Raw genomic sequence first — 25,159 nt, 5'->3', positions numbered from 1 at the left:
GCAGCTATGAGCTAACAGCAGCTATGAGCTAACAGAGCTATGAGCTAACAGCAGCTATGAGCTAACAGAGCTATGAGCTAACAGCAGCTTTGAGCTAACAGCAGCTATGAGCTAACAGAGCTATGAGCTAACAGCAGCTATGAGCTAACAGCAGCTATGAGCTAACAGAGCTATGAGCTAACAGCAGCTATGAGCTAACAGCAGCTCTGAGCTAACAGAGCTATGAGCTAACAGCAGCTATGAGCTAACAGTAGCTATGAGCTAACAGCAGCTATGAGCTAACAGCAGCTATGAGCTAACAGCAGCTATGAGCTAACAGAGCTATAGCACACGTTCATTCATTCATTCTTCTTAAAATATTGGTGAAATAAAGACAGATAATGCCTTATTTAGAGGCTGCATCCTCTAAGCCCCGTTCACTCCGTTATATGGATCTCCAGTTATCTAAATATCTTCTGAAGGACGCCGACTTTCACCAAACTGTTCTCTGTGAGCAGATGAATGGGTTTCATGCTAGAAATAAGGTTTAAAAATACCGGAGCTCCCCTTTAATGGTGATTTATTTTTCGGTTAAAAGAATATTCGGTTAACGGGACCCCTGGTTTTGTATGGTTTTGTACACAGGAACTCTACTGGGACCACTTCATTCCTGATTTTGTGCTAACAGAGACTTCTGAAATCCTCATTTCACACTTCTGTTAAACCTAAAGAAAGACTTTAAAGTTAGCAGCATGGATTAGAGTAAACGGAGTGAATAAACTGTGCTGCAGGGGGGCGTGTGGATGAAGTGGTCCCAGTAGAGTGCCTGTGTAGAAATCCCTCCGTTAGCTCTCCTATAGCTGCAAGTAGCCACATAACAGCAGCTATGAGCTAACAGCAGCTATGAGCTAACAGCAGGTATGAGCTAACAGCAGCTATGAGCTAACAGCAGCTATGAGCTAACAGAGCTATGAGCTAACAGCTGCTATGAGCTAACAGCAGCTATGAGCTAACAGAGCTATGAGCTAACAGCAGCTATGAGCTAACAGCAGCTATGAGCTAACAGAGCTATGAGCTAACAGCAGCTATGAGCTAACAGCAGCTATGAGCTAACAGAGCTATGAGCTAACAGCAGCTATGAGCTAACAGAGCTATGAGCTAACAGCAGCTTTGAGCTAACAGCAGCTATGAGCTAACAGAGCTATGAGCTAACAGCAGCTCTGAGCTAACAGCAGCTATGAGCTAACAGAGCTATGAGCTAACAGCAGCTATGAGCTAACAGCAGCTATGAGCTAACAGAGCTATGAGCTAACAGCAGCTATGAGCTAACAGAGCTATGAGCTAACAGCAGCTTTGAGCTAACAGTAGGTATGAGCTAACAGCAGCTATGAGCTAACAGCAGCTATGAGCTAACAGAGCTATGAGCTAACAGCAGCTATGAGCTAACAGCAGGTATGAGCTAACAGCAGCTATGAGCTAACAGCAGCTATGAGCTAACAGAGCTATGAGCTAAAAGCAGCTATGAGCTAACAGCAGCTATGAGCTAACAGAGCTATGAGCTAACAGCAGCTATGAGCTAACAGCAGCTCTGAGCTAACAGAGCTATGAGCTAACAGAGCTATGAGCTAACAGCAGCTATGAGCTAACAGCAGCTATGAGCTAACAGTAGCTATGAGCTAACAGCAGCTATGAGCTAACAGCAGCTATGAGCTAACAGCAGCTATGAGCTAACAGAGCTATGAGTTAACAGCAGCTATGAGCTAACAGCAGCTATGAGCTAACAGCAGCTATGAGCTAACAGAGCTATAGCACACGTTCATTCATTCATTCTTCTTAAAGTATTGGTGAAATAAAGACAGATAATGCCTTATTTAGAGGCTGCATCCTCTAAGCCCCGTTCACTCCGTTATATGGATCTCCAGTTATCTAAATATCTTCTGAAGGACGCCGACTTTCACCAAACTGTTCTCAGTGAGCAGATGAACGTATTTCATGCCAGAAATAAGGTTTAAAAACACCGGAGCTCCCCTTTAATGGTGATTTATTTTTCGGTTAAAAGAATATTCGGTTAACGGGACCCCTGGTTCTGAAATCCTCATTTTGCACTTCTGTTAAACCTAAATACAGACTTTAAAGTTAGCAGCATGGATTATATGAGCTGTAAGGCAGATGCTTAAAGATCCTTCAAAAAGTCAACAGATTCTCAGAGGTTAGAGACAGTGGAGGAAGAGGTGCAAACCGCCCGCTGCAGCGTGTCACGGACACTTCAAAGCGCTCTCTATCTCAAGCCTTTACATTATGCAGCACTCTGAGTATTTTAGTGTGATGTATGGACCTCAGGTGTGCATCTAATAGAGTTACAGGCCTCTGTGTGATATGAACACTGCATGTTAAGCTGCAGATATTCATTCCTTCATCTGGATTTATGACATCGATGCAAAGCTCAAATTGAGTTTGGTGCACCGGCATAAATCAACAGAGTTTTAATCCCAGCATGAGGCAAAAATAGCAGTTTTTCTACACTTTTAATTTGGTTTTATAAACAGGATATATGACCACCTGCAGGGATGATCCAGTTATGAAATTATAGTGTGTACTTCCCACTTTTCCCTCCAACTGAAGAAGAATTGGCACTTTTGATGATCCAATCGTCATTAATACGTCAAAAAGGAACCGACTGAAGAGCAGAAACTGTCCAGTGAGTTCATCAGGTGAGCCTGAAACATCCCATAGTTCTGCTGCTATAGGCCCAGCCTGCTGGGGGACCTCATCTGTCACACCTTTCCTCACTTTGCTCTCTTTTTCCCCCTGTTTAATTTCTCAAATGATTTTATGTACATGTGACATTATTGTGGTCATTAACTTGTGTTTCCCTGTTCCAGCAGGTATCCTTTGAATGGTGTTATGGTGTTTTTCCCCCCTCTTTTCCCTCTTTTCTGTCTTCTCAAACCCCAGCTGGTCCAGGCGGATGGACACCCTTCCTGGTTCTGGTTCTGCCAGAGGTTTCTTCCTGGTTCTGTCAGAGGTTTCTTCCTGAGTCTGGTTCTGCCAGAGGTTTCTTCCTGGTTCTGGTTCTGCCAGAGGTTTCTTCCTGGTTCTGGTTCTGCCAGAGGTTTCTTCCTGGTTCTGGTTCTACCAGAGGTTTCTTCCTGGTTCTGCCAGAGGTTCCTTCCTGGTTCTGGTTCTGCCAGAGGTTTCTTCCTGGTTCTGGTTCTGCCAGAGGTTTCTTCCTGGTTCTGCCAGAGGTTTCTTCCTGGTTCTGGTTCTTTCAGAGGTTTCTTCCTGGTTCTGGTTCTGCCAGAGGTTCCTTCCTGGTTCTGGTTCTGCCAGAGGTTTCTTCCTGAGTCTGGTTCTGCCAGAGGTTCCTTCCTGGTTCTGGTTCTTTCAGAGGTTTCTTCCTGGTTCTGGTTCTTTCAGAGGTTTCTTCCTGGTTCTGGTTCTGCCAGAGGTCTCTTCCTGGTTCTGCCAGAGGTTTCTTCCTGGTTCTGGTTCTGCCAGAGGTTTCTTCCTGGTTCTGGTTCTGCCAGAGGTCTCTTCCTGGTTCTGCCAGAGGTTTCTTCCTGGTTCTGGTTCTGCCAGAGGTTTCTTCCTGGTTCTGGTTCTGCCAGAGGTTTCTTCCTGGTTCTGCCAGAGGTTTCTTCCTGGTTCTGGTTCTGCCAGAGGTTTCTTCCTGGTTCTGGTTCTGCCAGAGGTTTCTTCCTGTTAAAGGGAGTCGTTCCTTTCCACAGTCCCTCAGGCTCAGGACGGGAGATTGGACTGAAGACAAGTTTCGGTGCAATCTGTTGGTTTCCTTAGCTCGGATATTATTTTTGAATTGACTCCATATGAATGAATTGGATTATGATTACAATGAATTGAATTCCAATTGGCTTGAATTGGACCATATTATTTAAGTGCCTTGAGATGACATTTGTTGTAACCTGGCGCTTTATAAATAAAACTGAATTGAATTGAATTAGTTTCTCTCTGGTCTGCACTATAACTCTGAAGCTGCCTTCACGGTGCCGTGGGTCCTCATCTGAAACCATCGGACCGATGGGTCTGGTACCACTGAAGCCAAACCGGACAGGAGCTGGTGTCCCAGCTGTCAGGGGAAAGTTCCCAGACCTCCCCCAGCCCCGCACAGCTGGACATACTCTGGATTCCTGCTGTCTGACTCTGCATGGGAATACACTGTCACATGACCTGTGGTGGCATGTGTTTATACAGGGAGTCTGTGGCAGCCACACTGTTCATTCTTCAGCGCGAAGCAGGATGTATCTGCCCCACTTCTTCAGGGAAAAGACCATTTAAATGATATTCATAAGCAGCTGTTGAGCTTTATGTCTCCAACATGAGAGCAGCAGATAAATTAAACTGAAGGTAACCAACACGATGCTGATGGATAACTTAAACTGCTCTAACTTACCTTTAACAGGACCTCAGAAACCCTCTCTTAGGGATAATTTCTTCTCTTGGACTCCTGTGATCTAATACCTCTTAAAAGATGGCGGCAGCCTGTTCAAGGATGTCTGAAAACCTCAATCAGGAGGACATCCTGGTACCTTCTAAAGGATCTGTGCAACTGCTTCAAGAAACATTACCCTTAACATTACCCAACCTGATCATATTATCTTGACATCACTGTCCTAAAACCTCTAAAACCTTCTCCTGGGAGCTGCTACGATCCCCCTTGCAGCCCTCTGGCAGTATTTAGAACATCTGTGAGGACTCCCTGAAGTCTTAAAGGAGTTTAAAAGGCCCCAACACCTCCTTCGGGACCTCTGAAACCTCCTCCGGATGCTCTGAAACACATTTTAAGCCTCTTTAAACTTGACATAGTTTTAAGGTTTGTTGGCCTCAAACCTCCTTAATGAGTGCATAACCTCCTGAAAGGATGTACAAACTCTAAAAAACTCTAAAAAGGACTTTGAAAACTTTCCAGTATTCCTCAAAACCTCCTCAAGACCACAAAAATATGCCAAATGACATCTTTATGGCATCCAAAACCCTTCTGTGAGCTTATGGGCTTCTGCAACCCATCTATAACCTTCGTATTACCTTTAAAAAACATCCTGAGAGATCTTTGGTGCCTCCACAAGGTCCAAAACCTCCTCCGAATGCTGTGAAACATACTTTAAGCCTCTTTAAACTTGACCTAGTTTTAAGGTTTGTTGGCCTCAAACCTCCTTAATGAGTGCATAACCTCCTGAAAGGATGTACAAACTCTAAAAAACTCTAAAAAGGACTTTGAAAACTTTCCAGTATTCCTCAAAACCTCCTCAAGACCACAAAAATATGCCAAATGACTGCTTCAAGAAACATTAACCTTAAGATTCACTTTAAGGACTCTGCAACCTGATCATATTATCTTGACATAACTGTCCTAAAACCTCTAAAACCTTCTCCTGGGAGCTGCTACGATCCCCCTTGCAGCCCTCTGGCAGTATTTAGAACATCTGTGAGGACTCCCTGAAGTCTTAAAGGAGTTTAAAAGGCCCCAACACCTCCTTCGGGACCTCTGAAACCTCCTCTGAGTGCTCTGAAACATACTTTAAGCCTCTTTAAACTTGACCTAGTTTAAGGTTTGTTGGCCTCAAACCTCCTTAATGAGTGCATAACCTCCTGAAAGGATGTACAAACTCTAAAAAACTCTAAAAAGGACTTTCCAGTATTCCTCAAAACCTCCTCAAGACCACAAAAATATGCCAAATGACATCTTTATGGCATCCAAAACCCTTCTGTGAGCTTATGGGCTTCTCCAACCCATCTATAACCTTCGTATTACCTTTAAAAAAAGATCTTTGGTGCCTCCACAAGGTCCAAAACCTCTAAGAATTCCTCAGGGATCATGTGTAACAGCATTAAATGTCTTCTGAACAGCATCTACAGACTCCTGGGACTTCACAAGGACTTCTGTCACGTCCTTGAAGATCTTTAGGATGATAAATACCCAGGTTCCCCATGTTTCCGCCTCACCTGTTGCTGAGCGGTCGCTCCCTGATCTGGATGGTGCTCAGCTCCTGGATGCTGCCCTGCAGGCCCACGGATAAGTTGGAGTTGGGGACGTTGAAGGTCTTCCTCTTCTTGCGGGCGCAGCAGGAGAGGCCGTGAGGTGAGGAGGACGACACGGAGGAGGAACGCGACACCTCCTTCACCAGAGTTACCTCCCTGCAGCTCGACTCGTACACCTGTTCATCCACAAACTCGTGGTTCTGAGGAACACAGATGAAGAGTGTCACAGAAGGACTGAACGACGCTTCGAGCCGGACCAAATACACACAAAACTGTCCTCTGAATATTCAATCAGACAGGAGAATTGTTGTTTTCCACACAGTTTACCCTTAACTTCAGTCGGTATTCAAAAGAATAGCTTGGTCACCTTGGCTTATTTTAGGAAAGCTTTGGTTCTCTAAAGGACAGCACATGTTTGAAGGCTGTGAATAACATGAGTCCTTCCTCACCGTGGTCTTCTCCAGACAGTTGAGCAGGTGATGATGCTGCAGGTCAAAGTTCGGGTTGGTCTTACACACCAGCGCCTGCCCTGCTTCTTTGGACGCCTTCAGGAAACAAGCACAGATCACATGAGCCATCATCATTTAAACCACATTCTGATGAAGCTTTGCCCCGCAGCGACACACCAGGACAGCGCTAACCGTCTCTGAGCGTTCGGTTACGCCCACTTTGACCCCAAACAGCTGCTGTTCGGCAGCTTCGTCACCGGGTCCGATGGGTGTTTATGATTGTCTTATTTCAGTTCGAGCCAGATTCAATCAAACCAGGCTGTAATACTCATGTAGCTCAGGGGTTCAGACTGAATGTGATCCAGGGGGACAGACAGAGAAACAGTTAGAAAACAGTCCTGCACTTCCTTCAGAGTTACCCAAAGGAAATGAGGCGAGAAGACACCCTGAACTTAGCAACAATCCTTCCTCATGGGACTCCTAAAAGAAACAAAGAACCTCTTCTTTGTCAGTCTTAGAACACGTGACTCACCGGAGACCATGAAGGAAGTGACCTGACTTACTGAAAGTGAACCTAAAGAGAGTCTCCAGAGATCCACTCTGTTTCTATCTGTACGACAGCAGGATCGAGACCCTTCAGCCTGGCCTCCGGTCACATTGACTCCGCCCCCTACATGCTGTTTAGCTCAGCCTCGTTCCTCCACATGGGGAATGGTGACGGCCACGGTGAAGATGAGTAAGAGTTATTGGTTTTTCACGTGCAGTTTCATGTGATGCAGTAAAAGGGATAAAAGTCCCACTATTGATCTACTGATCAGACCAATGATCAGCTGGTGTTAGGGACCTGAGAAGCAGAAATCCATCAGATCAGCTGCTGCTCCTCTGTGGTCGAACCAGCTGCTCCTGAAGCTGGAAACAGCTGGTTTCAGTAAGTTTTGAAACACCAGGACATAGAAAACATCATCTTTTCCTCAGCAGGTGTTAAAACTCAGATGAGCTAATCAATAATGACACGGTGTTCACCTGAGGTTGGAGTTACTGAGTTTTAACACCTGCTGAGGAACAGATGAGGTTCGTCCTGATACAAAAACCCTTCAAATGTGATACAAAAACCCTTCAAATGTGATACAAAAACCCTTCAAATGTGATACAAAAACCCTTCAAATGTGATACAAAAACCCTTCAAATGTGATACAAAAACCCTTCAAATGTGATACAAAAACCCTTCAAATGTGATACAAAAATCCTTCAAATGTGATACAAAAACCCTTCAAATGTGATACAAAAACCCTTCAAATGTGATACAAAAACCCTTCAAATGTGATACAAAAACCCTTCAAATGTGATACAAAAACCCTTCAAATGTGATACAAAAACCCTTCAAATGTGATACAAAAACCCTTCAAATGTGATACAAAAACCCTTCAAATGTGATACAAAAACCCTTCAAATGTGATACAAAAACCCTTCAAATGTGATACAAAAACCCTTCAAATGTGATACAAAAACCCTTCAAATGTGATACAAAAACCCTTCAAATGTGATACAAAAATCCTTCAAATGTGATACAAAAACCCTTCAAATGTGATACAAAAACCCTTCAAATGTGATACAAAAACCCTTCAAATGTGATACAAAAACCCTTCAAATGTGATACAAAAATCCTTCAAATGTGATACAAAAACCCTTCAAATGTGATACAAAAACCCTTCAAATGTGATACAAAAACCCTTCAAATGTGATACAAAAACCCTTCAAAGAGCACTGGAACCAGCAGCAGAACCAGCATCTGAACAGATGGTGGAACCAACAGGTTGGGTTCTGCTCGGGTCTTTGCTCAGGGTTGGGTTCTACTCGGGTCTCTGCTCAGGGTTGGGTTCTGCAGCTTCAGAGCTGCTCGGGAATGATTCAGCTGCCTCTGTTCGTCTCCCGCTGGGATAAACAAGCATTTGTCATCTGTTGATGTCGGGAGGAAGTGAAGGCTGGACGCTGCGTCCTCCTCCCGCTGGGCCTTCCTCTCTTTCCTCCTGTGGATTCTGCACATGCTGAGATTTCTAAATTAAGAGCTGAAGCTCAATGTGATCAGACTGAGTGTGTTTCTGCCTCGTTTTTCTCCTTAAAGCTCTGGTTCTGAGCATGAAATCTGCCCTGACTTCCTGTTTTTAGCGCAGTCTGAGCCCATCAGGTGACGGACGCCAGTCTGAGGCCGTCCTGACGTCTCCCTGCTCAGAACAGCAGCTGTGAACCACCCCTCCACCCCCACTTTAAACTCTCTGAAAGGGTCTGAAACCCTCCGCCGGGATCGTGTCTGTGGGCACGTGGACGAGCGGCTCACCTTTTGCGCTCGCCTCTTTTCGGCTCTCTGGCTCTGGTGGTAGATTCGGCTGAAGTTGGAGACGATGACGGGCACCGGCAAGGCGATGACCAGCACGCCGCTCAGGGAGCAGATGGAGCCGAAGATCTTCCCCATGATGGTCTTCGGCACCATGTCGCCGTACCTGAGGAGAGGAAAGCAAACCAGGAAGTAGCATTCAGAAGTCAATACGAGACAAAAGGAGGCTGTCCGGCTGCTATAAACAGGTTTTCCCCAAAAAGAAACGGGATTCTTTCCATAATAAGGATTTAATAAACGGTTGGAGACATTTCTTTGGCAGCTGCATCTCAAACAGCTCATTTGTTGTATTGTTAGCAGGTGCCGGGTGTGGAAACCGCAGATATGATTAAAAGTTCTGGATGAATGACGGACATAAAAATAAATGAAAATGAGCCTGAGATGTCCAGGCTGGAGAAGACCCTTCCACACAAAAGTCTGCAAGAGATCCACCATCTTTAATCCACTGCTCCATCTGAGCTTTAAACAGGCTGCTTTCAGCTACTTTCAGCTGCTTTCAGTTACTTTCAGCTACTTTCAGCTGCTTTCAGTTACTTTCAGCTACTTTCAGCTGCTTTCAGTTACTTTCAGTTACTTTCAGCTACTTTCAGCTGCTTTCAGTTACTTTCAGCTACTTTCGGTTACTTTCAGCTACTTTCGGTTACTTTCAGCTGCTTTCAGTTACTTTCGGCTACTTTCAGTTACTTTCAGTTAGTTTCGTCTACTTTCAGTTACTTTCAGCTACTTTCAGTTACTTTCAGCTACTTTCAGTTACTTTCGTCTACTTTCGGTTACTTTCGGCTACTTTCGGTTACTTTCGGCTACTTTCAGTTACTTTCAGTTACTTTCGTCTACTTTCAGTTACTTTCGTTTACTTTCAGTTACTTTCGTTTACTTTCGGTTACTTTCGTTTACTTTCGGTTACTTTCAGCTACTTTCGTTTACTTTCGGTTACTTTCGGCTACTTTCGGTTACTTTCGGCTACTTTCGGTTACTTTCGGCTACTTTCAGCTACTTTCAGTTACTTTCGTTTACTTTCGTTTACTTTCGGTTACTTTCGTTTACTTTCGGTTACTTTCGGTTACTTTCGGTTACTTTGAGTTACTTTCAGCTAGTTTCAGTTACTTTCAGCTAGTTTCAGTTACTTTCAGCTAGTTTCAGTTACTTTCAGCTAGTTTCAGTTACTTTCGGCTACTTTCAGCTACTTTCGGTTACTTTCGGCTACTTTCGGGTTACTTTCGGCAACTTTCGGTTACTTTCGGCTACTTTCGGTTTACTTTCGGCTACTTTTTCTTATAAAAACCAGTGTGCAGACACATTTAAGATCCTGCTGTGAGAAACGTTATCCTGCAGAACCGGAGTTGCACTTTCAGAACAATGTGAAATTAAGTTCAAAATGTGTATAAACGACACATGCTACTGAATGTGTTACCATGGGTTGAAAGTGAGGGTCCTGAAACTGTAGAAAGCTCATATGAAGTGCATCACATTAAAAGGGAGGAAACAACCTCCATTTTTCATTCATCAGACAATAATCCAGCGATTTTCAGCTACTTTCGGTTACTTTCAGCTAGTTTCAGTTACTTTCGGCTACTTTCGGCTACTTTCAGTTACTTTCAGTTACTTTCGGCTACTTTCAGCTACTTTCAGTTACTTTCGGCTACTTTCGGCTACTTTCAGTTACTTTCAGTTACTTTCGGCTACTTTCAGCTACTTTCAGTTACTTTCAGCTAGTTTCAGTTACTTTCGGCTACTTTCGGCTACTTTCAGCTACTTTCAGTTACTTTCAGCTAGTTTCAGTTACTTTCAGCTAGTTTCAGTTACTTTCAGCTAGTTTCAGTTACTTTCAGCTAGTTTCAGTTACTTTCGGCTACTTTCAGCTACTTTCGGTTACTTTCGGCTACTTTCGGGTTACTTTCGGCAACTTTCGGTTACTTTCGGCTACTTTCGGTTTACTTTCGGCTACTTTTTCTTATAAAAACCAGTGTGCAGACACATTTAAGATCCTGCTGTGAGAAACGTTATCCTGCAGAACCGGAGTTGCACTTTCAGAACAATGTGAAATTAAGTTCAAAATGTGTATAAACGACACATGCTACTGAATGTGTTACCATGGGTTGAAAGTGAGGGTCCTGAAACTGTAGAAAGCTCATATGAAGTGCATCACATTAAAAGGGAGGAAACAACCTCCATTTTTCATTCATCAGACAATAATCCAGCGATTTTCAGCTACTTTCGGTTACTTTCAGCTAGTTTCAGTTACTTTCGGCTACTTTCGGCTACTTTCGGCTACTTTCAGTTACTTTCAGTTACTTTCGGCTACTTTCAGCTACTTTCAGTTACTTTCAGCTAGTTTCAGTTACTTTCGGCTACTTTCGGCTACTTTCAGTTACTTTCGTTTACTTTCGGTTACTTTCGGCTACTTTCAGTTACTTTCGGTTACTTTCGGCTACTTTCGTCTACTTTCGGCTACTTTCGGCTACTTTTGGTTACTTTCAGTTACTTTCGGTTACTTTCGGTTACTTTCGGCTACTTTCAGTTACTTTCGGTTACTTTCGGTTACTTTCGGCTACTTTCGGCTACTTTTTCTTATAAAAACCAGTGTGCAGACACATTTAAGATCCTGCTGTGAGAAACGTTATCCTGCAGAACCGGAGCTGCACTTTCAGAACAATGTGAAATTAAGTTTAAAATGTGTATAAACGACACCCCACCAGTGGTGTGCTACTGAATGCGTTACCATGGGTTGAAAGTGAGGGTCCTGAAACTGTAGAAAGCTCATATGAAGTGCAGCACATTCACAGGGAGGAAACAACCTCCATTTCTCATTCATCAGACAATAATCCAAACCCTTAAACCCAAATCAAATCATTCCACTTATCAATAAACACATTTTACTGTCTTTCATCAAAGTAAACGCAGTAAAAAGAGACTTAAAGGTCCAGCATGTCGGAGGTGGTGACATCTAGTGGCAAAGATTATAAACTGCGACTGATCCAAGAGATGGTGCCTCTGAAATTGGTTTGTCCCTTCAGGGCTACTGTAGAATATGCAGAAAAAAAGGTTCAAACATACTTTTAAGGCTTCTCTGCTGCTCCTTTAAGGACTCATTCAAGCTATGTTTCAAACTGCTAAACCCATAAATATCAAAACCCTCCATGAAAAACCTCCAGAACCTCCTAAAGAACTGAATTATTACCTCAAATAATAGTCTTCAACCTACTCAGAATAACTCATAGGAGTTTAATTCCCCCCGGGATGCTTTACAGGCCACAACAACAAGGGTTTTAACCTCTCCAGGAGCTCTAAAACTTAAAGTTTCCCTCAGAGACACCGGTGAGCTAAAATCTATAAACGCACTCTGGTTTCCTGTTGGACAGTTGCTGATAACGTTAAATATGTTGTTCCAGCTCAGATGGGTTAAAGGTGACGTCACTGATGCGTCTCATCTGTATTCCCGGAGAGGCAGAGGCTGAGCTTCCACACACATCTTCATTTATGAATAATGACTCTGCTGCTGTTGACAGATACTCGATAACTAAACTAAATGCACATCAACTTTTTGAGACAATCAGCAGAAAACAGAGCTGATGCAGCGTTTATTTTCCCCTCCGTCTGGGTGCAGAGAAGCTGCAGTTCAGCCCGTGGCCACATGAAGGAGCCAGAGCTCTGCTGCTGCCCTCCATCAGTCACAGAAAATACACTCATCATCACTTCAGCTGAAGGCTTCTACAGTTCACTCCATGTTTGAGCTTGAGTTTGAGCTTTAAAGTGAATCTCTGGTCTGAGCTCCTTTATTCTCCAACACAGCCTGAACCCTCTGAGACCAGCTTTCTGTCATTTCTTTAAGGAGTCTTCAGGAATAGTTCTCCAGGCTTCTTGAAGGACATCCCAAAGCTCTTCTTTGGATGTGGGCTGCCTTTTGTTCCGTTCTCTGTCAGATGATCCCACACTGCTTCAATAATGTTGAGGTCCGGGCTCTGGGGAGGATTCATCCCTCCATAAGACCTGTTGCCACTGATTTTCAGTCCACTTCTTGTGTCATTTGGCACAGCTCAGCCTTTTCTCCCTGTTTCCCTTCCTTAAGAACGGCTTCTTGACAGCCACCCTTCCATGGAGACCATTTCTGATGAGGCTTGGGCCAACAGTAGATGGATCAGCTGAAGGTCCAGATGCATCTCTCAGGTCCTGTCAGGTCACAGCTGGATTTTTTCCTCTTTCTTAAGGACATCACTTTCAGATCCTGTTCATCTGCTGTAGATAGTTTTTTAGGCCTGACACTTCTTCTTTTGTCCTCCACTTGTCCAGTTTCCTCAAATGTTTTAAGGACACACTGCACACCATGCTGAGATATGCCAAGTTTTCAGCTAATAGCTCTTTGGGAATCACCTTGTTGCTGCAGAAATCCTATTTTCTGTCTGTCAAACTGTGTTTTCTTTGCTGTTTTTCATAGATGCAGCTAAAGAAATGGGAACAAATGATGTGTCTTTGTGACAGGCTGCTGGTAACAAAGAGCCTAAAGATCCAGTTTAAAATGGCTTCTTTGCTAAGTTTTCTGTTCTGTGTCGACACAACACTGGTTCATCCCTTGAGTTAGGAGCCTTTTTCCTGCCTGAATGGGTCAAAGGTCAGAGTTAAGTGGCTGAATGAAGAAAAAACACTGAAAATGCTCAGGAACAAGGACTGAAGATGAGGGAAAAAGCAGAAAAACTCTGAAAGAGCTTCAGAAAGCTGCAGAACAGGGTTTAATAAAACTACAGTCTCTGACCTCTGACCTCTGGGTTAAAAATCCAGAACCAGTGAAGAGTCCAGTCTGTCTGATCCAAGACAGAACTATGAAAACCGGGCTTTACTGTGGATGGTACCAGATGTCCATCCAGAACCAAACCAAATGAGGCCCAGAAGCTTTGGCTGTCTGGACCAGGCTGGTTCTGATACTTTAATCTCTGTTTCTGAGCGACATCACCTGTGTGTCCTCGTGGCGGCGTGTTGTCCAAGGTGACAGAGCGCCTCCTCTCCTCCTTCAAACCTGTCAGCCAATCACAGGCTGCGACCTTGTCTGTGTGTCAGGATGTGACAAAATTAGAAACGCAGAACAGGTGTGTGCTGTTGTGTCGGAGTCATGTGACGGCGTCCTTCATCAAGGAGGATGAGCGTGTGTTTGCCATCAAACACACACACAGCCGTGTTTCAGCATTCATCAGGACTTAAAGGCGTCGAATCACAGGACGCCGTCCTGACAGGAAGTCCGTCCTCAGAGGACAGGAAGTCCGTCCTCAGAGGACAGGAAGTCCGTCCTCAGAGGACAGGAAGTGTTCCCATCAGGGGACGAAGACGGCCGACAGCACCTGCTCTTCTTCTTCTGTGGTCTCATCCTCTCCCAGCAGCTCTGGGAGGACCTGCTCTTCTTCTTCTTCTGTGGTCTCATCCTCTCCCAGCAGCTCTGGGAGGACCTGCTCTTCTTCTTCTGTGGTCTCATCCTCTCCCAGCAGCTCTGGGAGGACCTGCTCTTCTTCTTCTGTGGTCTCATCCTCTCCCAGCAGCTCTGGGAGGACCTGCTCTTCTTCTTCTGTGGTCTCATCCTCTCCCAGCAGCTTTGGGAGGACCTGCTCTTCTTCTTCTGTGGTCTCATCCTCTCCCAGCAGCTCTGGGAGGACCTGCTCTTCTTCTTCTGTGGTCTCATCCTCTCCCAGCAGCTCTGGGAGGACCTACTCTTCTTCTTCTGTGGTCTCATCCTCTCCCAGCAGCTCTGGGAGGACCTACTCTTCTTCTTCTTCTGTGGTCTCATCCTCTCCCAGCAGCTTTGGGAGGACCTGCTCTTCTTCTTCTGTGGTCTTATCCTCTCCCAGCAGCTCTGGGAGGACCTGCTCTTCTTCTTCTGTGGTCTCATCCTCTCCCAGCAGCTCTGGGAGGACCTGCTCTTCTTCTTCTTCTGTGGTCTCATCCTCTCCCAGCAGCTCTGGGAGGACCTGCTCTTCTTCTTCTTCTGTGGTCTCATCCTCTCCCAGCAGCTCTGGGAGGACCTGCTCTTCTTCTTCTTCTGTGGTCTCATCCTCTCCCAGCAGCTCTGGGAGGACCTGCTCTTCTTCTTCTGTGGTCTCATCCTCTCCCAGCAGCTCTGGGAGGACCTGCTCTTCTTCTTCTGTGGTCTCATCCTCTCCCAGCAGCTCTGGGAGGACCTGCTCTTCTTCTTCTGTGGTCTCATCCTCTCCCAGCAGCTTTGGGAGGACCTGCTCTTCTTCTTCTGTGGTCTCATCCTCTCCCAGCAGCTTTGGGAGGACCTGCTCTTCTTCTTCTGTGGTCTCATCCTCTCCCAGCAGCTTTGGGAGGACCTGCTCTTCTTCTTCTGTGGTCTCATCCTCTCCCAGCAGCTCTGGGAGGACCTGCTCTTCTTCTTCTGTGGTCTCATCCTCTCCCAGCAGCTTTGGGAGGACCGTAAGGATTACATCATCATCCTCGTGATCTCCAAACTCAGAACCCAGACAGGCTCAGACAGACGAGAACTCCACTGGTTCTGGCTCTGGTTATTAAATATGGAGCTGAACCGGGACCTTTTGTTTTAGCTATGCTACAGATTAGCATAGCTAAAACACATCAGGACAGCCTCCATAAAGAATGCTGCTAGGGTTAGAAGGAGAAGAAGAAGAGAGAGGAGGGCCGTCAGAGGCTGAGGGAAGACGAAGCTTCACATTTTAACCTTTTCCATCGACCTCATCACACGAGAGAAAAGATGAAGAAGAGAACAGGTCAAGATCGATGAAGGTGAAGGACGGGGCTAAACTCTGGTGTGGCTTCAACAGGTGGAGGGCAAAGGTCAGGAGCTGGGATTCCCTGTGGTTATAATCAGTTCACATCTGGAGTACTTTACAGTCACAGCTGCAGATCATTCAGATCAGTAACCCCAGAGCACAGGAAGAACCGCGTGAAAGAGCTCAAACATATAAAGAATACAACGGATGGACTGAAGCATGGTGAGAAATTTGGGCTTTAAAAGCTCTGCAGAGAGAGTTTCCACCAGCTGACAGTTCAGGCTTTTCCTCATTATGTTGTTTTCATTCAAAGGCTTGTAGGAGAACGCCTTTTAAATGTGTTTATATGTAATAACATGTGTATAACCTGCTGTATTTACTGTATTTACAGTTTTATGGTGAACACAAAACTAAATGGAAGAAAACAGAACATGAATCTTTGTTTTCTCTGCTTTTAGAGGTCTGGTGGGAGGAGTTTGAGGTGGCGTTACCTCCAACCTGACCACTAGGTGGCAGTAACTGTTACGCACTTTAATTGAAAGGGATAAACTGATCTAAAGTTTCCTCTTTGTGGCTCTTTTATGATGGAAAACTCTCACATTTCCATCCTCAGACCAACATAAAGAATAAAGAGCTCCGTTTTAGACCTAGAAAATGAACATTTACAGCAGGCTCATTCCCTTTTTTACGTGCTTTCTGTCTTTGGTTCACACCTGGAGGTGGAATCAGTCACTTCATGTTTGACTTTGTCTTTCTGACTGTGGCATTTTGAACTGAAATCAAAAATAGATTAGATTTAGATTAAAAATAGTCAGAGATAAAGTGAAACTGTAGATGGGACCCAAAGTTTCTGAAGGGAGGGTTAGGGTTAGGGCTGGAGATCCAAAAGACAGATGGTTCCAAGTCAAAAAGGGATTACTACTGTATTTCTGTTAAATTAGAGGCTTTAGATTACTGTCCTGTTTTAATTCTTACTTTGTTATTTTAGCATATTTTCATATTTTGGGTTCTTCTCGGCTCTTTAGTATCAGCAGGTTACAGTTTAACCAGCTGGAATCTTTCATTATATGCTGTTCGTTTCTTTAACAATGAAAGCAGGAAGCCATTTAAACTGCCTCGTTTTAAAATGTGTGATGAAATAAAATGGAATAAACTGGCTTTTTGACTGTTGTGCTGCTCCACAACAATGAATTTATCTCGCGCCTGTCATCCAGCGGCGAACTACGAGCAACTCACCGGGAAAAAAACAACTTACCGTTGTGAAATTGTGAGTAAAAGCCTACTTTTTACTGCCTTTTTAAGTAGAGTCGACATCATTCTTTGAGTTCTCTGAACAATAAACTATTCTCCCTCAATTCTGGCAATGCATGATGGGATATCTTGTAATCATTCGGACACCACAACAAAATGGCGTCACTACATAGTGGTCAGGGAGGGATTTTGGACACAACCTCAATCATCTAATCAGCATGTGGTGACATCACTGATGACATCACTGCATGGTGGCACCTTGGATTCAACAACTTCATCAGTATTCAGACACACTGGTTTCGATTAAGACCCCCCCCTGTGCCCCATCTACCTCCACCTTTCTGGCCACCATCTAGAAAGACTAGAAAGAGAAAGAATAAACTCATGAGGGACAATAACTTCAAAAAGTAGATTAGTAAAACAGAAACTCCACAAACTGAAGCTAAAATAAAGAAGTCAGCTGTAATGATGGCTGTTGAGTAATGAAGGAAACTGAAAAACCGGGTTTAATGTAAAGCAGTGTAATGTCCTCAGAAGTGATGGAAACGCAAGTGTGTTCTGCACAAAGTATGTTTCATAAAGCGAAGTCATGTTCTCGCTGCGACTGAATCATTTATGCTTCGCCGCCATTAACAGGAAGTGCTCCCCAAACAGCACAAAAACACACAGGTTGCTGTCTTAATGAAAGGCCGTTTCCATTATAGATGAGCGTTTCTGTGCACAGCGTGACACTGAAGAGGTTTTATTCATAATTAAAAGCATCTGTTTATGTCCTCTAACAGACGGACAAAAAGATCCAGATCTGCTTCAGTCTCAGAACCTCTGGTGTGCTGTAATAACCTCTGATTCAATGTAAACATGCTGTACAATTCAATTAAATGGCCTCACAGAGGTCACAGACAATTGCTAATTATAATAATAATAATTGATAATTATTTCTATGTCGTGAATAAAGTCAAAATATTGAGAATAGAGTCAAAAGGTCTTGAATAAAGTCAAAATTTTGCGAGTAACGTAAAAATCTGTAAATAAAGTAAAAACATCGTGAATAAAGTCAAAATCTCGAGAATAGTCAAAACGTCTTGAATAAAGTAAAAAATCTCGTGAATAAAGTCAAAATCTTGAAAATAAAGTCAAAATGTCGAGATTGAGGTGAAAATGTCGTGAATAAAGTAAAAATGTTGAAAATAAAGTAAAAATGTCGTAAATAAAGTCAAAATTTCGTGAATAAAGTCAAAATGTTGAAAATAAAGTCAAAATGTCGTAAATAAAGTCAAAATTTCGTGAATAAAGTCAAAATGTTGTGAATAAAGTCAAAATGTCGTAAATAAAGTCAAAATGTCGTAAATTAAGTCAAAATGTCGTAAATAAAGTCAAAATGTCGAGATTGAGGTGAAAATGTCGTGAATAAAGTAAAAATGTTGAAAATAAAGTAAAAATGTCGTAAATAAAGTCAAAATTTCGTGAATAAAGTCAAAATGTTGAAAATAAAGTAAAAATGTCGTAAATAAAGTCAAAATTTCGTGAATAAAGTCAAAATTTCGTGAATAAAGTCAAAATGTCGTAAATAAAGTCAAAATGTCGTAAATTAAGTCAAAATGTCGTAAATTAAGTCAAAATGTCGTAAATAAAGTCAAAATCTCGAGAACAGAGTGAAAACGTCTTGAATACAGTAAAAAATCTCGTGAATAAAGTGAGAATAACATCCAAATCTTAGTAATCTTTAGTAATAAAGTCGAATACTAAATCAAGGTGTTCCAAATGTCTTTGATCCATAAACTGATCAGTAGTCAGTGTGGATGAGAGAGAATCCTTAATCTATACATCATACACCGTATCGTTGCTCATCACCCCATGATGTCTGGAAGTTAAAAAAGCTTTACTGGCCTTTCTGTTTCCACGATAGTTTCATCTGTAAAAGGTTTAGTTTGACTTTCTGTGGTAAGGAGCCCTCAGAGAAGGGATGTGTGAGGGAACTCTGCAGCCATGTGCTTTCCCTTTGGAGATGAATAAAATGTTGAACTCACTGTGATGAGCCTGAAACCAAAAGACAACACTCGAAATGATCGGCCGTCATAGTAGCAGCTCTCTGAGGAGACGGAGGAGGAAGCAGGAAGCGACGGAGGAGGGATGAAAAGTCTGCAATAAAACCCGGACATGAAGAAGAGCAGAGAAGGCTGCAGCAGAGGGTCCAATTCATCTTTCTATTTTTAAACATGTCACATCGACAGATTTAAAGTGTCAGAACTAACAACCGTCGACCAACACACACACAAGGACTATCACCTTCATTTGTTTGACCTCTGACCTCAGAACAGACCAATTGGAAACACATCCATCACTAAGACACACACACACACACACACACACACACACACACACCCTGAATTCATTTTTAAACACAAATACCTCGAGAAAATGGAAACCATCGGAGAAAGATGCAGTTTGAATCTCAATGAGAAAAGTCCTGCAGGAGCAGCAGGTGTTCTGGACCCACCAGAACCCTTATCCAAGACCAGGTCAGAACTGGAGCTCAGATACCAGCAACATGGAGAAACTCTGGATTACGTAGTAAACAGGCCAAAAAGGTCCTGGGAAAGCTAGCTTCCTACTGTTAGCTGGAGACTTTCAGGCCTCTGGACACACATTTTATCATATAAACTTAGCAGAAAACATGAACTGCCTTCATAATCCAGCTGTTTTCACCCTGACCAAACACTGCAGAGCGGGAACAGAACCACCAGATGACGGTCTTACCATCAGAACCATCAGAGGCTGCAGTTTAATCAGCCCAAACTGAACAGGAACAGATCAACTCTAAAGTCCTGCTAAACAACTCACAAACCAGCCTGAAACCCAGGACCCACCAAGTCAGAAACCAGCCCGAAACCCAGGACCCACCAAGTCAGAAACCAGCCCGAAACCCGTGACCCACCAAGTCAGAAACCAGCCCAAAACCCAGGACCCACCAAGTCAGAAACCAGCCCGAAACCCGTGACCCACCAAGTCAGAAACCAGCCCGAAACCCAGGACCCACCAAGTCAGAAACCAGCCCGAAACCCATGACCCACCAAGTCAGAAACTAGCCCGAAACCATTGACCCACCAAGTCAGAAACCAGCCCAAAACCCAGGACCCACCAAGTCAGAAACCAGCCCGAAACCCGTGACCCACCAAGTCAGAAACCAGCCCGAAACCCAGGACCCACCAAGTCAGAAACCAGCCCGAAACCCAGGACCCACCAAGTCAGAAACCAGCCCGAAACCATTGACCCACCAAGTCAGAAACCAGCCCGAAACCCATGACCCACCAAGTCAGAAACCAGCCCGAAACCCAGGACCCACCAAGTCAGAAACCAGCCCGAAACCCAGGACCCACCAAGTCAGAAACCAGCCCGAAACCATTGACCCACCAAGTCAGAAACCAGCCCGAAACCCAGGACCCACCAAGTCAGAAACCAGCCCGAAACCCAGGACCCACCAAGTCAGAAACCAGCCCGAAACCCAGGACCCACCAAGTCAGAAACCAGCCCGAAACCCGTGACCCACCAAGTCAGAAACCAGCCCGAAACCCGTGACCCACCAAGTCAGAAACCAGCCCGAAACCCAGGACCCACCAAGTCAGAAACCAGCCCGAAACCCGTGACCCACCAAGTCAGAAACCAGCCCGAAACCCAGGACCCACCAAGTCAGAAACCAGCCCGAAACCCGTGACCCACCAAGTCAGAAACCAGCCCGAAACCCATGACCCACCAAGTCAGAAACCAGCCCGAAACCCGTGACCCACCAAGTCAGAAACCAGCCCGAAACCCAGGACCCACCAAGTCAGAAACCAGCCCGAAACCCAGGACCCACCAAGTCAGAAACCAGCCCGAAACCCGTGACCCACCAAGTCAGAAACCAGCCCGAAACCCATGACCCACCAAGTCAGAAACCAGCCCGAAACCCACGACCCACCAAGTCAGAAACCAGCCCGAAACCCGTGACCCACCAAGTCAGAAACCAGCCCGAAACCCAGGACCCACCAAGTCAGAAACCAGCCCGAAACCCAGGACCCACCAAGTCAGAAACCAGCCCAAAACCCGTGACCCACCAAGTCAGAAACCAGCCCGAAACCCAGGACCCACCAAGTCAGAAACCAGCCCGAAACCCGTGACCCACCAAGTCAGAAACCAGCCCGAAACCCAGGACCCACCAAGTCAGAAACCAGCCCGAAACCCGTGACCCACCAAGTCAGAAACCAGCCCGAAACCCATGACCCACCAAGTCAGAAACCAGCCCGAAACCCGTGACCCACCAAGTCAGAAACCAGCCCGAAACCCAGGACCCACCAAGTCAGAAACCAGCCCGAAACCCAGGACCCACCAAGTCAGAAACCAGCCCGAAACCCGTGACCCACCAAGTCAGAAACCAGCCCGAAACCCATGACCCACCAAGTCAGAAACCAGCCCGAAACCCACGACCCACCAAGTCAGAAACCAGCCCGAAACCCGTGACCCACCAAGTCAGAAACCAGCCCGAAACCCAGGACCCACCAAGTCAGAAACCAGCCCGAAACCCAGGACCCACCAAGTCAGAAACCAGCCCGAAACCCGTGACCCACCAAGTCAGAAACCAGCCCGAAACCCAGGACCCACCAAGTCAGAAACCAGCCCGAAACCCGTGACCCACCAAGTCAGAAACCAGCCCGAAACCCAGGACCCACCAAGTCAGAAACCAGCCCGAAACCCAGGACCCACCAAGTCAGAAACCAGCCCGAAACCCAGGACCCACCAAGTCAGAAACCAGCCCGAAACCCGTGACCCACCAAGTCAGAAACCAGCCCGAAACCCGTGACCCACCAAGTCAGAAACCAGCCCGAAACCCGTGACCCACCAAGTCAGAAACCAGCCCGAAACCCAGGACCCACCAAGTCAGAAACCAGCCCGAAACCCAGGACCCACCAAGTCAGAAACCAGCCCGAAACCCAGGACCCACCAAGTCAGAAACCAGCCCGAAACCCAGGACCCACCAAGTCAGAAACCAGCCCGAAACCCATGACCCACCAAGTCAGAAACCAGCCCGAAACCCAGGACCCACCAAGTCAGAAACCAGTTCAATACCACCGACCAAACAACATCAGAAACTAAATCAACAATCCATTCCAACTCAAAGTCTGAAATCAGACCAAAACACAATCTAGAACCCAAGCAAATCCATTCAAAGTCCAAATCAGGTCAAAGCCAAGACCAAAACAAAGTTAGAAACCAGTAACAGACCAACCAGAACATCCAAAAAGTCTAAAACCAGTTCAAAATCAGCGTCTGAAACCTCCAGAAAAGCAAATCCAAACCAAACTCAGTCTAAAACCAGCAAATAATGAAACTCACTCAGAGTCTGAGCTTTAAAATGAGCAGGTTTACATCCCCATATTATTAATTAATATTATTAAGTTGATATTATTCCCACATATTCTCAGAGACCTCACACCTGCAGCTGGAAAAGAATCATCGTTATTTCTTCTTCTGCTGCTGCTTTATTTGCACGCAGCCAAATCAAATCCAAAACATTTTTAACAACCCTGAGTTACTGCATTTCTTCTTCTGTTTCTTTATTTCAGCAGCGTGAAACCCCCCCTGAAGCATCACGAAAGGCGGGTCTTATTTCATCCACAGGCAAACACCAATTTGGCAGCAGAAGAAGAAGTGAGGAGGACTCCAGACACGCTGCAAATACATTCCTCAGCTGTCAGTTATCATCAATGAGCAGTGAAAACGGGTTTATCTGAAACCCTGGTTCTGAGCAGAAGCTGCAGTCCTGTGAGGGAACAAGTTTGTCTGTGACACCGGTGCTGTGAGTCCGCTGGGCTTTAGTTCATATGCTGACCTGCTTCCTGCCTCATGGGCTCAATTTGCTGCTGTGGACGTTGTAACTCAGAGCAGAAACCGTGAAATGAGACATGCAGCCAACAGAACAGAGACTGCCACTTCAGTACTGACCCAGCAGCTCATCAACGACCCAAAGAAGCCCTGAAATCTCCTACAGAACCAACAGAACCACCCACAAGACCCAGATCACCAAAGTCATCTCTGCACAGTTGATATAATTCATGAATGATAAGTTTAACACTCTGGTTAGATTTAAAAGCTGCCTTTCATGCGGTCCAACATCCCCAGGCTGAGTCCTGGCTCAGAACAAAGGCTCAGAGTTTACTGGGCCCATCTCTCTCTAACAGAACTTTTTGTCAGGATTCGTGGCTGAGCGGGAGGTGGAGGATTCCAGGAAGGCAAAGATAGGCGTGTGGTCTTAGAGGCTTTACTGAAAAGAAACCAAAGGTGCTGCCACCGCAGGAATAAACTGAATCAGAACTTACAGAACATCATGCATGCAGCGATCTGGGACTGAGGAGAACCTGGAGGACATTTACTGAGAGAGCTGACAACAAACCAGGACCAGCTGTGGGAAACCTGGTGTGAAACAGGATGTAAACCAACAAAAAAAGGACGCAAAGTAACCACAGAGCGAGTCAAAACCTTCAGCTGACCCGCGGTGCACCACAGGGCTGAGCCCTCGGCCCCCTTCTGTTCTCTGGGTTAGGGTTAGAAACGGAGTCAAAACGGAGTCAAAACGGAGTCAAAACGGAGTCAAAACGGAGTCGAAACGGAGTCGAAACGGAGTCAAAACCTTCAGCTGACCCGCGGTGCACCACAGGGCTGAGCCCTCGGCCCCCTTCTGTTCTCTGGGTTAGGGTTAGAAACGGAGTCAAAACGGAGTCGAAACGGAGTCAAAACGGAGTCAAAACGGAGTCAAAACGGAGTTGAAACGGAGTCAAAACGGAGTCAAAACGGAGTCAAAACGGAGTCAAAACGGAGTCGAAACGGAGTCAAAACGGAGTCAAAACCTTCAGCTGACCCGCGGTGCACCACAGGGCTGAGCCCTCGGCCCCCTTCTGTTCTCTGGGTTAGGGTTAGAAACGGAGTCAAAACGGAGTCAAAACGGAGTCAAAACGGAGTCAAAACGGAGTCAAAATGGAGTCAAAATGGAGTCAAAACGGAGTCAAAATGGAGTCAAAATGGAGTCGAAACGGAGTCAAAATGGAGTCAAAACGGAGTCAAACCCTCAGCAGCTCAGCTGACCCGCGGTGCACCACAGGGCTGAGCCCTCGGCCTCCTTCTGTTCTCTGGGTTAGGGTTAGAAACGGAGTCAAAATGGAGTCAAAACCTCAGCAGCTCAGCTGACCCGCGGTGCACCACAGGGCTGAGCCCTCGGCCCCCTTCTGTTCTCTGGGTTAGGGTTAAAAACGGAGTCAAAATGGAGTCAAAATGGAGTCAAAACGGAGTCGAAACGGAGTCAAAATGGAGTCAAAACGGAGTCGAAACGGACTCTCAAAACGGAGTCGAAACGGAGTCAAAACGGAGTCAAAACGGAGTCGAAACGGAGTCAAAACGGAGTCAAAACGGAGTCAAAATGGAGTCAAAACGGAGTCAAAATGGAGTCAAAACGGAGTCAAAACGGAGTCAAACCCTCAGCAGCTCAGCTGACCCGCGGTGCACCACAGGGCTGAGCCCTCGGCCCCCTTCTGTTCTCTGTTCACATGTGGAATATTGGGCAGATTATTCAGGACTGTGATGAACAGAAACATTTTCATGCCGATTTAAACCCACAGAACCCAGCAGCAGAGTGAGCTCCTTCTGTTTGGGTCCATCAGCTCTGCTGGTTCTGATCTCTCCAGCCTCAGTGTCAATGCTCGGCTCAAACTCTGTTGAACAGAATAAGGTCATTTCTGACTTTTCTGTGTGTGATTTTCAGCATCTGAAGCCTCCATGTGTGGAAACGTTCCTCCTTATAAAGATCTCAGCAACCACAGCGTTCTGAGATCACAGTTTGGGCCGTGACATCATATCCTGCCTCCACCCATCTGTGCTGGTTGGTATTCAGCCCCCGGAGAGGAGAGCTCTCCCTGTGGGATAATGTTTTAGTTAGCTGCTAATTAGCAGCTAATAGACCCAGCTCGCCACCTTTGACCCACGCACCCTCCAACCACACGGAGGAGACTTTCCCATTAACTGTGACCTTCAAACACAGCGGTGATTACAGAACGCTGTGGAAAACAAGCCGAGGACACAACTGACCAAACGATCCATCTCAGGCTGCTAATCACAGGCTGCAGCCCCTCAGGACCGCTGGATCTCACCGTGAACTTTGAGCTTTCAGGGGCTAAATCAGAGGAAGAGGAGCAGTGGTTTCCAGCTTCTGTGCAGAGTGAGGCGTCCTGTCAGCTCAGAGAGGAAAACGAGCTCCTGATCTCCCTTAAAGAGGAGAGATCTGAACAGGATCCAGCAGCTCGGGTGTTTCTGAAGGTGCTGAACGAGCAGCGAAGTGTAAAAAC

General features: G+C 45.5%; 1 protein-coding gene across 1 annotated transcript in view; it reads right to left on the bottom strand.

The window, feature by feature from the left end:
• kcnd2 (potassium voltage-gated channel, Shal-related subfamily, member 2) overlaps nucleotides 1-25,159 on the bottom strand; it is a 142,651-nt gene that overhangs the window by 4,556 nt on the left and 112,936 nt on the right. Inside the window, exons 2-4 of the mRNA XM_072377576.1 lie at nucleotides 8,758-8,920; nucleotides 6,423-6,518; nucleotides 5,938-6,173 (exon numbers count right to left, since the gene is read on the bottom strand). Of these exons, the coding sequence (XP_072233677.1) occupies nucleotides 5,938-6,173; nucleotides 6,423-6,518; nucleotides 8,758-8,920 (495 nt within the window). The remainder of the gene's footprint in view (nucleotides 1-5,937; nucleotides 6,174-6,422; nucleotides 6,519-8,757; nucleotides 8,921-25,159) is intronic.

This window comes from Leuresthes tenuis, unplaced genomic scaffold, assembly GCF_036924035.1.
Source record: "Leuresthes tenuis unplaced genomic scaffold, fLeuTen1.0.hap1 SCAF_23, whole genome shotgun sequence".
NCBI lineage: Eukaryota > Metazoa > Chordata > Actinopteri > Atheriniformes > Atherinopsidae > Leuresthes > Leuresthes tenuis.
This window is presented reverse-complemented; position numbering and strand designations above follow the sequence as displayed.